Source organism: Marmota marmota, unplaced genomic scaffold, assembly GCF_001458135.2.
Source record: "Marmota marmota marmota unplaced genomic scaffold, marMar, whole genome shotgun sequence".
NCBI classification, from domain to species: Eukaryota; Metazoa; Chordata; class Mammalia; order Rodentia; family Sciuridae; genus Marmota; species Marmota marmota.
Window position 1 is genome coordinate 5,122,812 of NW_025999944.1, and position 14,786 is coordinate 5,137,597.

General features: G+C 48.7%; 1 protein-coding gene across 2 annotated transcripts in view; it reads right to left on the reverse strand.

The window, feature by feature from the left end:
* Positions 1–14,786, reverse strand: part of Dock5 (dedicator of cytokinesis 5) — a 188,982-nt gene that overhangs the window by 104,135 nt on the left and 70,061 nt on the right. For both annotated transcript variants that reach the window (XM_015499468.2, XM_048801569.1), the window contains exons 3-5: positions 14,527–14,567; positions 9,632–9,687; positions 7,691–7,787 (exon numbers count right to left, since the gene is read on the reverse strand). In XM_015499468.2, the coding sequence (XP_015354954.2) occupies positions 7,691–7,787; positions 9,632–9,687; positions 14,527–14,567 (194 nt within the window). The remainder of the gene's footprint in view (positions 1–7,690; positions 7,788–9,631; positions 9,688–14,526; positions 14,568–14,786) is intronic.

Sequence of the window (14,786 nt, forward strand, 5' to 3'; positions counted from 1 at the left end):
TCTTTGACCCTTTTTGCAAAACTCCACACAATCCTAGGATACAGTAGGACCTCAAAGACAAATTCTGATGACTCAAATTTTAAAATGGCACTGTGGTTTTGAGTGAGGAATGGCTACACAAAATAAAACCTTGGTTATCTTTCTCCTAGACAGTGGAGACATTCCTGCATTTGCTTAGCATTTCTTCTGCTTTTCTGCTTGCAGATATCTGAGGTCTCACTTTTTATATTCCTAATCCAGTTGTTTATCTGTTTAAAAAAAAAATTCTGAAAATTAAATTCACAAGATTAAATAGCTTTGCCTTTTGTTGTCCATGAAGTGGCACAGAAATTCTGAGGCCATTCAGACAACCGCATTGATTCTGAGTGTCAGAAAACACGGATTCTTCTCTCCTTTTCTCCACGAATGAGACCACAGCCAAAAGCCTTTTCTCGGGTGCTCCAGATCTCCATGTGCAACAGAAGCCATGTCAGCTCTGCTCACCAAACTTTCCTGTTCCACGTGGATTTTTCGATTTGGAGTACAAAGTGCTTGAGGAAACAGATGGGGGTTGGCTTCTATCTCTAATTCTGTCATTAACTTGCTTTGTGACTTTGGGCAAATCATGCCCTGTGGGATAAGCTCATTTGTAAAACTCCAGGCAGTGTCCGGAGATCCATTCCCAAGGACAGGGCCTTCAAGCCCGCCAGAGACGCTCGACTCCACTGATCCTCCCCAGCAACCACCTGGTTAACTGTGGGACCTCACTTCTCATGTGCTTGTGCATTTGGCATGTGTGACATCAAATTTCCCCTGCTCAGAGTTTTGCAATAGTCTCCTGTCTTTCCACGCGGCCGTTAACTCCTGGGGCCGAGTCCTGGCACTCTGATCCTTCTTCATCCTTGAGCCGCAGGGACCACCCAGACACACTTCCTGTCCACCTAGGGCCTCAGCTCTCCATCCCATGACGGAGGATTGCTCGCCTAGCCAAAGTCTGATTTCCAAAGACAAGATTCAAATTCTAGACCCTCTTTTGCCTCCCGAAATAAAGGAAATCCTGAACGCCAAGAAAAACCAAAACGCAGAGAAAAATCAAAACTGGAAAAATACCCAAAGCCCTCTCCGTGCCTTGTCCCTGTCACCTCCACGTCACGCCTCATTGTTCTCAGAGCCACGTGGAAGTGGGGCTGGCAATTCACAGATAAAGCACCCTGACAACAGGGTGAACAGCTGTCGGAATTTTCTGTCCTTGGGAAGAAGCGATCCGATGCTGGTTTCAGACCATGAGACCAGCTCAATGGCCCTTCAGAGCTGGTGCTCCAGCAATAACCAGCCGGTCACCAAGTCAGCCTTAATCTGCCAGGATAGGGAATGACAGGAGACACCTCAGCCACAGGGCCCTTCTTAGCTCCACAGCTTTCTAGAACCGTAGTCAGACTCAGGGTTTTTAAATGGGGGTGAGCGGAGACCAATCCTCCCCACGAACTCTGGGTTACCAGTTAAGCTCACTGGGTTCTACACCGTGGATGAACCACCGCCGCCACCAGGTTCTGTGGCCATCTGCTCTCACTCAGGGGACAGGCCTGCCTGGCCAGCCCTCCCCCACCCTTTCTCTGGCTAGAAGGCAGGACCAAGACATATCGGGGGGAGGTGGTAGGCAACAGATTTCCAGGCCAGAAGTCAGATACCACATGAATCTGACCATGTCCGGGTCAGTGCTCCTGTGTCCACCCACCTCACGTGGCAGCTGGGGGCTGGTGCTGCTGGAACAGAAGAGGCCAGAGAGCTCTCTGGATCCACCTTCCATTTCCAAGGAAAATGAAGATCCTGAGAGGTTCCAGGGAACTGTGGGTAGAAGACCTCAAACCCACTGACCTCGAGTAGCTGAGCAATAACAGGACTGGAAGGTGAGGCAGTGACCAGAGCCGGGTGGGCAATGCACCCTTAAGTGACCTCAGGGCGAAGGCCAGGGCATGCGGAGCTCTCCTGAATGCAAGCTCAACCGGCTCTTTCAAGGAGCAGCGTTGTAAGGGGACAGTCAGGGCTGGCATGTGTCGGCCACAGAGTTTGACACAGATTATCCCGCCGAGTCCTCACAGTAAATCTGCAAAGCATATATTCTATAAAATCCCTACTTCAGAAAAGGAAAATGAAGCTTAAGAGGTCAAGGAACTGTTTTCAGGCCACAGGATTAGCTAGTGCCTCCCGAGTCCACGTTCTTTCTGCTCCGGCTTGTTTGTTTTCAGCGACTATTACTGGGTTTGCTATTTTTTCTGAGTATAAACGTACGTACCCAGGGAAGGAGGGAGCCAGAACTTCAGAGCTAGTCGGCCTGTCTGGCCCGTCTTGGCCCTTGGCCAGTGACCTCATCGATCAGGATATTCCCTCCTTTCCCGATCCACCAACACCCAGGGGCGGGCTCCCACCAAGGGCCGCCTGGATGCCGGCAGTACCCGCGCCTCCTGGGCGCGAGCCTAACGCAGGAGGGATCGCTGTCTCTGGTGGAAAACAGCCTGCTGCTAAGTTCTCAAGGTCATTCTGCCTAAACCGATTACGGGAGACAAAGTGGCCTTGGATAAGGGCGGCACAGGGAAGGGAGTTTCTGGGGCCCCAGCAGCAGCGGCAGCAGCAGCCAAGCGACAGGGAAGCCATGGACCAAGGCTGCCCAGAGGGAAGACCATAGCTGAGGTCTCCAGCGGCGGCCCCCCACGCGCAGAGTCCTTGGGGCCGGTCTGCACAAGGGTTTCACAGCCACCATCACTCCCAGGTCTTGCAGCTCTGGGTCAAGAGGGAGCTTGACAGTGGGGGCAGGAATCCAGCAGAGGCTTGGAGACCTAGAGTGACTTGCTCATGACCACAGGGCTTCTCAGGACAGGGCCTGCAGAAGAAACCCAGCCCTGTTTTCTGGGCCACCGGCTTCCTCCCCGGCACAAGGCCAAACCCTCCCACTAAGGTAATTCAACAGAAGACAATAACACTGCCAGGGAAGGCCGGGAGCCATTCCCTCCTCTTTCGGGGCAGGGGGTTCCCCTCTTACTTAGCACAGGGAGTGCCCCTCCTGCAACGTAGGCCCCGCCCACTTAGGACACATTTATGATTATTTCACAGTAAATTCGCAAAACATATATTCTATGAAATCACTGTAGGGCTACTGAAAACCCATCACACCAGACGAATGCCCTTCCTTTCTAGAGTAGGTATCAGTATCTACGCAGCTGGGCTCAATCTGGTTAGTGGAGTGCATTTCCCTCAGAGAAGACCCTGGGTCCAGAAAATGTAGACGGCACAGAACAGAACCAGGAAACTTATTAATAAGTGGTTTATAAGGCATCACAGGAGTTATTAAAGACATCAAGCAAAATGCCTGGTCTCATAATTTGAAGGGGCAAATAGAAGAGAAACCTGATTCCCGTCTGAAGGTGTAGCAGTAAAATCTGTATTCCTCTTTACATGGACTCAAGGAACTCGGGCACAGAGCAGAAAACAAAAGCACTAATAAAAATCTATGGGGCGGGTGGGACAAGGAAACTGGAGATTCAGTTTTTCCTTTTTTGTTTTTTCCCAGTGGAAATATGATATTTCAGGTTGGTTATTTTGACTTGTGAATTTTTTTGAGAAAGAAGGTTAGAAATTCTGCCTGAAGTAAACTGTTCATGTTGGTAAGGGGCTGGAAGAAAGAAAGTCACAGTTAATAACAAGCCATGTTAAGCGGATTCTTCCCTAACAGATAAGCAGGCACCATCACAAGCAGAAGGAGATCACTTAGCCCCATTGACTGACTCAGCTCATTATCAATGTCTTCATGTCAATCAGTGGCAGCTATCAGTCATCTTAAAATATTCCCAAACAACTAAATAAATATTTATTAGATACATCCAAATGAAGATATGCCACATGCTGCCCTCTGAGAGGGGATGGCTTGCTTTATTTATTTATTTATGTATTTATTTTTAATATTTATTTTTTTAGTTATAGGTGGACACAATATATTTTATTTTATGTGGTGCTGAGGATCGAACCTAGTGCCTCTCGCATGCTAGGCGAGCTCTCTACCTCTGAGCCACAACCCCAGCCCATATTTATTGATTTTTTTTTAGGGCTGGGGCTCAAACCCAGGGCCTCGTCCAAGCTAGGCAAGTGCTCTACCCCTGAGCCTCACCCCTACTTCTCAGTTCCATTTAACACACACCTGGCATGAACGTCCGTGGGTCTATAAATGAACGGTGACACTTCAGCAAGAAAGAAAGGCTCCCTTCATTCGTACTCTCCACTCTTCCCCGACGTCTTAAACCAAGGCACCTCCTTTCCAACACTGGCTGACTACCCCTGACAAGAAATGCCTGGGACCAGAGAGGTTCTGGGTTGCTTTTGGATTGGGGGATATTTGCATATACATAAATGGGGTACCTTGGGGGCTGGCATCCAAGTCAAAACATGAGATTTGTTTATGCCTCCCATCGCCTTTTACATGTAGGCTAAAGATGATATAATAGAATATTTTAACAGTGTTGTGCATGAAACAAAGGTTCCCACAGGAGCTCAGGCGTGGAACTTCCCATTCAGGGTGTCATGTGGGTGCTTACAGAGTTTCAGGTTCTGCAGCAATTTGGATTTGGAGATCAGGGGTGACTATGGTTTCCTAAAATATGGTTTGAGATTGTCTTCCAAGGGTTCATGTTCTGGAACCCCCGCCCCCCACCCCATATGGTAGAACCTCCAGGAGGTGGGGCCTCGTGTGAGGTCACTGAGAGTATCACCCCTGGCAGGCATTGATGTACTTCTGTGAGGCCCAGTCAGTTATCTCAAGGGACTTGCCATAAAAAGAATGGGGCCCCTCCCTATGCTCTGGTTTCCTGTCTTGCCATGTGGACACTCCCTTTGTCACACAAGCTCCCACCACTGGGAGGCCATCTGCCATGAGGTCCTCACAAGTCCAAAGTTGATGCTGGCCTCAGGCCCTTGAACCTTCAGAACTGTGAGCTACATACACCTCTTTTCTTTATAAGTTACCTGCTTCAAGTGTTTCATGACAGTAACAGAAAACAGACAATGCAGGGATATGCATCTATTCTTATGCAATATGTTTCATCACTCACCCACTTCCAGAAAGAGCATGCTAAGGAACCAAGGCACATATATGCAATTCCTCATCCACTTAAAGCCACTAACTGATCAATTAACCAGGGCCAGAGAGTGCTTTCTGTAAGTGCCAGATGATCAATGCAGGCCACAGGGCTAACAGCAGCATCTCCATCCTCCCAGAGCTGATGATTTAGGAAGTGAGAGTGAGCTCTCTCCTAAACTGGCCAGAGAGAGATCAGAGGCTGCATCCCCCAAGGGTCAGACCACATGCAACAGAGAGTACTCTGATAGCCCAGAGGGAAACGTTACGGATCAGTGTGTTCTGAAGACACATTATGGAGAAGAAAGGGCTTAAATGAAGCTTTGAAGGTTGGGCAGACAGAGGAACATTATGTTTTTCCACGGAAGGGGTTGGTGATTTCTACTGCTGTAATCTGTCATGGGAAGTGACGGCGCTGAATGGAAATGAAGTGTCTTACAGGATCTCTTGGAACTTACACTACCATGCGGGGTGGTTACTGCTGTTGGCACAGAGGACCTAGGATGGGGCTCTCAGTGACTTAGTAAGGCTGGCTGGGGTATAGGGGGGCGTGGCGGTGCCGGGGATTAAACCCAGGGATGCTCTCCCACCAAGCTGAATCCCCAACTCTTTTATTTTACAACAGGATCTCACTAAATTGCCCAGGCTGGGCTCAAACTTGCAATCCTCCTCCTCAGCCTCCGGAGTCTCTGGGATTACTGGTGTGCGTCACTGGCCTTTGAAAGTTAAAATGCAGAAAGACCAGACAAGAACCTGAATAAAAACAAAGTCACAGGAAGAAAAGAGAATAGCTCCTGGGCCATCCTCCCCTCGTCCATGACCTCACTGAACTCGTTCACATGGGAATTCATCATGCGACGTCCTGATTAGCCAGGGAAGCTGCAGGCTATCTGCAGAGGTGAAGACCAACTGGTACACACCAACAGATGTTCAGGAAAGAGGTAACTTTAGAGAAGTCTGTGTAGGCCAGGTGCAGTGGTGCACACCTGCAATCCCAGGCCTTGGGAGGCTGAGCCAGGAGGAGGGCAAGTTCTAGACCACCCTGAGCATGTTAGTGAGACCCGTCTCAAAACTGAAAGGGCAGGGGGTGTAGCTCAGTGGTACAGCACTTGCCTAGTATGCAGGAGGCTCTGGATTCAGTCCACAGTAAGGAAGGAAGGAAGAGAGGGAGGAAGGGAGGGAGGAGTCTTTGTGGATTCCAGCACTGAAGAACAGCTTCCTGAACTGGAGACGAGCTAGGCATGCTGCTAATGGACCTTGAACATCCTTGGCCAATTGGAATATAGCTGCTCTCAGTCTGGTAATATTCCCTGCTAGATTTACTGGGTCCTAGTCCTAGCCTGTTTTCTGTTGCTAGTAACGAAATACCACAGATTGGATACGTTATAAAGAAAAGAGGTCTGTGTTGGTTACAGTTCTGCTCCAAGGCCGAGGGGCTAAATCTGGTGATGGCAGATCAGAGCATCACATGGTAAGAGACAAGGAACACATAAGTGATTACCTTCTCATCTCTATTCTGTTTCTTTTTTTGTGTGTGTGGTGGTGGTGGGGGTACCAGGGATTGAACTCAGAGATATTTGAACACTGAGCCCCAGCCCCAGCCCTATTTTGTATTTTATTTAGAGACAGGGTCTCAACTGAGTTGCTTAGAGCCTTGCTTTTGCTGAGGCTGGCTTTGAACTCACAATCCGCTTGCCTCAGCCTCCCAAGCCGCTGGGATTACAGACATGCGCCACCACTCCCGCTACCACGCCCAACCCTGGTCTCTGTTCTTATAAAGCCGTCACTATTCAATCATGGGGCCCCACACTGATGACCTTACTGAATCCTAATCACTTCCCAAAGGTCCCTCCCACTTAATGCCTCACAATGGGAATGAAACTCCAACATGAGTCTCAGGGTGGACGAACCACATCCGCGTCACAGCAGCCCTGACTGCAAACCCACGTGCATTTTATGATAATGGTCTATCACAGAGGCTGTGCAGGTCCCTGTGTAATTTCCCACTGAACCAGCACAGACAGCAGCATTCTGCCATGCGTGGAAGCCTGCCCTGCCCACAGAGGAACAGTGCGAAGTCTGTAAGGTCAGGTGGTTAGGAAGGTCACCCTCAGGTGGCTGAGCACTGAAACACTTATGCCTTTGTATTCATGGTGCAGGCGGAGATGCTCAGTGACCCCGCAGGCTCCTTACTGGTGGGTTAATAACTGTAATTGCACATACTTTACAGAAGTGTTGTAAGGATCCGCAGTGGTTTCGGGCACGGAGGAGGGATTAGGTAAGCATCTGCAGTTATTACTATCATTATTACTTTCACAATTGGCATGTTTGCAGCTGAGAAAAGACTGAATTAATTAATGATTACACCTACTTCCCTCCACGATCCCATATCACTGACCCAATTCCAGGGAAATGAGAATCAGCCGGTTGCCAGCCACTGTGTGGTCCAGGAAAGAGGGATCTCCCTCCACACAGACAGCTGCTCGGAAGCCCACACCTTGCAGAGGACGCCTCTGGAGCAGGACAGACAGACAGGCTGAGGGCCCAGGAATGGCCACTGCTACGCCCCAGCCCTGGAGGGACACTCACCACGTAGAGATTGCGCCAGATGACAGCCCATTCTCGCAGAGTGCACGTGAGCTCCTGCACCAGCGGGAGCTCCCCAGGGATCACGGTTTCGTTCTGCCTGAGAGAACCAAACAGACGCTCCTTTTACCGTGGGGTGATGGGAAGTGCTTTTCTAGACGACATTCCCCAAATGCAAGATAGGAATGGGGACGCTCCGGCTTGAAATCGGCAAAACCTGCGCGTGGAGGGAGCGTGTGTCGGGTAGGACACTTACCCTCATCTGAGACAAAGGAAGCATTTCAGAACAGCACAGTCCCCCACCTGAGCTCAGGTTCTGCAGACTCCACCCCCCCATATGGCCTCATGATGGCTTCAGTAATTCTCAGAAATGTAAGTGAGAAAAACATTGTGTTCACTGGTTCCACCAGGGAGGACAGCAAGAGAGTGTGCCTGGCGTGAACATCCCGGGGACTGTGACCTCAGCCACCTCCTTCCAGCAGGGACTGGGGCAGCACTCGCTTCTCACCTGCTGCTTCACAGCATGGAAAACACAAAAAAATCCGCACAGTTACTCCACTACCTTTCCTAACATAAATCCCCTCCAGTATTTCTATCATGAGCTAAAGAAAGAGCAATAGCCAGCAAACAAATGTGAGCAAACTCCAGACAGAGTGAAGGAAGTGTTTCAAGATGAATATGACTCGTGAAACACCTGGGGCACACTTACTATGGGAATCACAGAGGGCCCCCGGCTTATGAGGTTCAACTTCCTATTTCACAGCTTTATGAAGGTCTGAATGCATATCCATATGGTCAACACTTTATTATAAAATAGGCTTTGTGATAGATGATTTTTCCCAACTCAGGCTAATGGGAAAAGGCAGACTAAGACATGCAGGTTAGATGTCTGAGATGCATTTTTGACTTACAACATTTTCAGCTTGCAACAGGTTTATGGGGACCTAACCCCATCATAAGCTGAGCCTCTGAGTTGTAAATTTACCAGGGCTTTCTGCAGTTCACCTGGCAGCCCTGTTGGGTACAACGGGCCTCCTACTCTGCCTTTCCACCAATGTGGCAAATGACATCTGGAGTCTGCCCAGGATGGCCCACTGGAAAGATGACTTCTCCAAGAGGGCAAGACACCTGGCTTTTGGTCCCAATTCCGCCATCAAAGAGTTGTGTGAAGTTGCCTTCAGATGAGGGTGCTGAGCTTAGGATGGAGAAAGTTCTTTCTGGCTTTGAGGCTGTATAACTCTGAGACCCAGCCCCCTCCTCCCCTGCCAGCCATGGATTCCAGGCCCACTTCTGACTGTCTCCTTAACTCTCCAGCCTGGAGACTCAAGAGCTCCCTGCTTCTTTCCCGGTTTGGCTGAATATCATTTTCTTGGGTGTCACAAAGGCAGTACTTTTCAGTACAAAAGAGACAGGCAAAAAAAAACGGAACAAGATGAACCTCAGCAGATGTGATGTGCAGAGCACATTCACACCTATCAGGTCACTGGAATCTCACATCAGGCCCATGAGCAACCCCTGCAGAGCTGGATGGCTATCCCCAGTGTGCAGTGAAAAACCCAGGTACACAGTAGGCTCGGGATGTGTCCCTGCTTCAGAGCTGATCCATACAGACTGCCACTTACTCCTCTCCCTTGCAAAGATTCCAGACTGGGAACTTCTCAGATTCAGCTGAAGAGCCCCACATGTTCATGTATGAGCACGTGCACACACACACACACACAGTGAGCAGGTAGTAAATACAAGGAGGGGCCCAGGCCCTCAGGTGATGACAGCTACCTGTCATCAGCAAGATGCAAGGGAGGAACCATTAAGACACAGCAAGGAATTACATCAGGGAAGTGTTCTGATCCTGTCCCTCTCAGAGGAGAAGTGGAGCCAAGGAGATGGGAGTAATGTGAGTGTGCAAGGCACCCTGTCACGATGTCTTCCTGAACTGGAACTTACCCTCGGTCTTCCACAGTTGCCTCTTTCAGATGGATATAGGTTTCAGGAAAAATACCCTACGGAGAGAAGAACAGTAGTGATTAAGACCATAAAAAAACCTCAGTCCAAGGTCTAATGCACCAAGGGTCGCAGGAATGACTGGGGACACCATGAGGACAGGAAGTTTTCTGCTCAGGTTTGGAGGATGTCAGCCACAGTGACAGGCTACCTCAACAAACGTGTGGATGGAACATTGAAAAGGCAGAAATTAAGATCTGGGCTCAGAGAGCACAGGACTCACGTTTCATAAACCAAGAGGCAAACTGGTCCCTGTCAGCTCAGAGCTCCAATGGTGGCAAGGAGTTTACCAGAGAGCCTCAAAAAAAACCCCTTCACAGCCAACACGCACGAGATGGTTCTCGTTAAAGGATCCCACAGAGTGAGTGAGTCAGACAGCTCTGTGGGACCAGCTCCTGGGCTCCTAAAGTGACTGTGACTTCCTGAAGCCATTCCTCTGAGCACTTTCACTTAAACCAAATGCATCCCAAACCAGACACCAGTTACCTGGTTATTCCCAGCACTTCCCAACCTTCTACGCCCTGCCTTCTGCACCCGCGAAAGGCAATTCTATGTCAGTATTGCGAAACTGCCCACGGGGGACACTAAGGCCCAGGAGGACCAAGGGGAAAGACATTAATACTGCTGAGTAGAAACTAGAGGACCGAGGATCGATCCGGTCTACCAACAGGAAGCACCTCGTTCCCGAGGGTTTTCTTAAATTCCAAGAGCTCCTCTTTCACAGTGCAATACGCTCCCTCTGCCAAGAGAGAAGATGCCATCTGGAGAAGGCACTGCTGGGCACAGGGCAGCTTCCGTGCCAGGCCAGACCAGGGAAGAGGAGAGCCTGCCGGGGGACACCTTGGCTCAGCTCCCAGAAGAGCTGGTGTGAACTCCGTAGACACTCCATTCAGGGGCGCTGCCCGGAGGACGGTGGTTCGGGTCCCACGTACACCTAGGGCTGCTCCTGGGTCCAGCGTCACTACTATATTTGTCTGTACAATATTCTCCTTTCTCCCTTTTCATCCTCTGCCAGTAAAACAGGAAACAGCAAGAACATCTCGGATTAAGCGGCTCCCAGCGTTGGTGATGACGGAGTTGATCCTGCATCTGCTCCAGGCAGACGCCCAAGGGCCCACCCTCTCCCAGCCAGGCAGACAGGACCAAGGAGAAAGTGCAGGCCTTGGCCTGGCTTTATGCGAGGGGCAGCTGGGGTCATGTGGGTGTTCCAGGCCCATGACTGATAAGACCAAGGACACACAGACTGGGCGACTTCATCTCTGTCTTTACACGTACCAACTGCGAGCAATTTTGGAAAAAATGACCAAGCAATTAAGCCTAAACATTCAATGTGTGTGTGTAGTTAGCTTGGGTCCTGATTTATGGAACTCCAAAGCTCCACATCTGTCCCCAGGATGCCTCAGGGACTGTGGGTGTTTCTCTTGTCTGCTGAGCTGAGACCCGGACATGCTCTCTGGATCTCACCTTGAGGACGTGGCATCAAGCCAGTCACAGAGAGTCCCAAATGAGAAACCTGCAGCAGCTAGACTCAAAGTAGAACTGGGTCCCAGGGGCTGAGGGAGGGGTCTGAGGAGCTAGTGCTTCACATGTACAGAGCTTCAGTTGGGAAGGTAAAAAGGCTCTGTGTGTGGATGGTGGTCATGGAGGCATGACAACATGAATGTACCTAAATGTCACTGCATTGCACATTGAAAATCAGCAAAGGTGTGAAATTTCATGCATTTTAACCACACACACACACACACACACACACACACACCCAAAAAGTCCAGAACTCATTTTAAAAGCATGGGGTGTGGGGTGGTGGAATGCTTTGGGAAGAGCTAAACTGCTTAACAGTAGTAACTACAGAGTAGAAATTTCAAGATGTGCCATTGCTGTGGCTGGGGGTATAGCTCAGTGGTAGAAGTTAGCTTGGATGAGGCCCTGAGTTTGCTCTGCAGCACCCCAAAAAAGTAACACTGCTAGTCCAAAGGAATCTTCCTTGCAGGGACTCTCAATCAAGAAGGCAAAAGGCCAGTTAAAATCGTCATGCATTCAATCTGGTGACCGCTCTGTCCTTCCCAAGGGGGAGAGCACCAAGGCAGAAGTGTTCCGATTTATAAGCAGAGACGGTTTGTGATACCTAAACCAATCACCAGCCGACGCTCTACGCTCGAGTTCGGACATGATGTTCAGACTGAGAGAAAATCAGTCTTACCAACCTGTCATTTGAAGGCTCCATGGTGCCATGGTGGCATTGACCATGTATAGCCACTTAATTTGCTCTGGTAAATCTGATGCTTATGGAGCTTTTCTGATGACACATTAAAAAAAAGCCAGAGCAAACTTGGGTCATATATGTCTGATTTATAGCCCGTCTCTCAATCCTGCTTTTCCTTGCTTAATGCAGCCAACTCAATTAAAAAAAAAAAAAAAAAAAACTAATGGTGTTTAGATGTTGCCTTTATCCACCCTCCACGATCCTGCAGGATCAATAACCAGTTTCTACAGAGCTCTTGGCTTCCTCGATTCACAAAACCACTGGCTCCTCCCATCACCACTCTAAATGACCAGGTCTGATTATAAATGGCCCCGAGGATGTCCATTAAGACCACAGGCCCTCAGGCAGCTCTTCCCCAACAGGAAGGCGGGCACAGCTCTAGAGAGCGCTGCTGATGGGTTGGACTCGTAATGAAATGGTGTGGAAAGCTGAGCCTGTTCAGGAGCTGGGACTTGGCCTGCCGTCCGTTCTCCTTGGATCTCTCCACAGGAAAGGTGCTTTAACCTGGGGTCATCACATCGGGATGTCACAAAGTTCTTCAATTATCAAGAACAAAGAGAAGTGCTTCCTGAACTATTTCTTCTGAAATGTGACTTTTTAAGCTTAAACAAGGAACTATTGAATGAATAAAAAAAAAAATTTAAAGCACATCTGAAACTTATTTACATCCTAGGGGGACATCTGTCCATCAAAGACGACCTCAGGGCACCAGCAGCTAGGTGGGTTTGGGTATATTAGGAAATCACAGAAGCTCTCAGAATCCGAGCACTTCTCTGCTGTGAAGCAGCCTTACAGACTCTGAAAAGGAAAACCTGTCGGTCTGGGACCTTGGTCAACAAGACTTCTGTTTGTTCTTGACATTTCATGTGAATTTATCTGGGAATTTTATTGGTTTGCTTATTTGTTTTGCAGGGCTGGGGATCGAACCCAGGGCTCTACCTCGGAGCTATGTCCCAGCTCTTCTATATTTTTAAAAATTAACTTACAAAATAAAAGATTGGGAATTAAGTGACCTCCATATTTTTGCCCTCTAATAAACTCAGAACATCAAAGTTTTATTAACTCCTTTTGTGCAAACACCAGCAGGGCTGAACCCCAACTAAGCAGTAGTGGCTGCTGGCCAGGTAACCTGCCTCCAAGCCCCGCACCTGAGTCCTAGCCTAGACCTTAAACCTCACGGTTTAATTCACTCCAGCACCTGCCTCCGTCGGAGACACTGGGGTCAACAGGAGAGTATATGAAAATAATTCATCTTCAAGTGAAGACATGAGAATCTAACAGCAGGTAGAAAAATTCAGCATCAGGGTTTGGAGAGAGACAGAAGGCTCCACACTAGGGAGCTGTCAAAGTAGATGTCACCTTTGTTTGGTTACATTATTAAGTTGTCAAAGCAAACTGTGTGTGTGCATTTGTGTGTGTGTGTGTGTGTGTGCACGCAAACACCAAGTGTGACTGAAGAATCAACGTTTTTCAGAGCTTCTACCTTGTAGGAAGGTGTTCTGGGGTCCCGAGCTCTTTGGAGAGTCACCCCCTCTGAGCTCTTTGGGAGCTTAACATCTGCCCACCTGCACGGGACTACTGCATGCTGTGTCTGAGGAAAGAGAACTGTGGAGGTTTTCTGTTTGCTTTTTCCTGTTTCTTTTCTTCTTCCCTCTTGATAAACTCAGAACTTTTTCTCTCTCCCCTTCCCTATTTCGCTATCTGGCTCCTGAGCTAATGGTGATATAAGAAGGCCCGACCAACTTTGCTCTTTCAAAACGAAGTGCTGAGATGGCATGTTGTCCCAGCAAGCCGTACCAAAGGCACAGAGCTGACGGGATCTAAAATAAACCAAGGGGGGTATTAACACAACTAGCAGTTTTATTAGCTTGACAATGAGTAGCTCTGACACTGGGAAAAGAAACCGTCTAGATGGGTATTTTTCAAATTCTGCCCAGGATGAATAGTAGGAGATGAACTTTTATGGTGGACCAGTCCTGCACATCAAATACCTACATTAACAATGCATGAAAAACAGGACACACACCTAGGACAAGAGTTTCACGAGACAGTACTTACCACAGCGCCCCATTTTCTTCCCTGCTTTTCAACTTCATGTTTTTGTAAAATGGTGGTTTAGAATTCACTGTACTGATTTCATCATGTCTTACTGGGATAGTGAGGCTCAGACTTGAAAACTGTCCATCTGACAATGAAGACAAGAGTCAAGTGGCCACAGGGAGGCCCTTCGGTTGGGGGACTGAGCCTTGAAAGTGCAGGATGAAGGGAGAAGTGGTCCTGGCCTCTCTGAGAGATGCCCCTGGGGCACTGTTCTGCATCACCAGCCTGCTCGGCTTGAGGGGCAGGGAGCCAGAGGCCAGCCAGGGCCTCCTCCTTGCTTCAGATGGTGGGAAACACAGTCCATGAGATTTACACTATTATTCCTGAGCACTGAGGTCAGAGAAATTGCTGTTAGATCAAAAGAAAAGCCTCAAAAAGCAAGCAAACTAGGTCCAGAGAGAGCAGATAAGGAGACCAGAGAACACAAGATTGCAGACAGTTCAAAAGACATAAACAATTCAACAATAGGCCGTACCTTTTTAGATTTATTCTGGAGGGTGTAGCCTCGATACCAACCTGTTGGGGTAAAAGAGAACACAGAATCTTATTATATTTACTGGATAACATAAAGATGTCAGTAGTTATCATTCTTCTGTTAGCACATGAAGCTCACATGCTAAAAGGAGAACCCAAGAGATAATGAGTGGACAATGTATTAGGACAGGAACAGTTACGTTTGCCATACAGTAAAAATCCAGATCTGCTTCAGAGCTGTATTCTCTTGATAACTCGAGG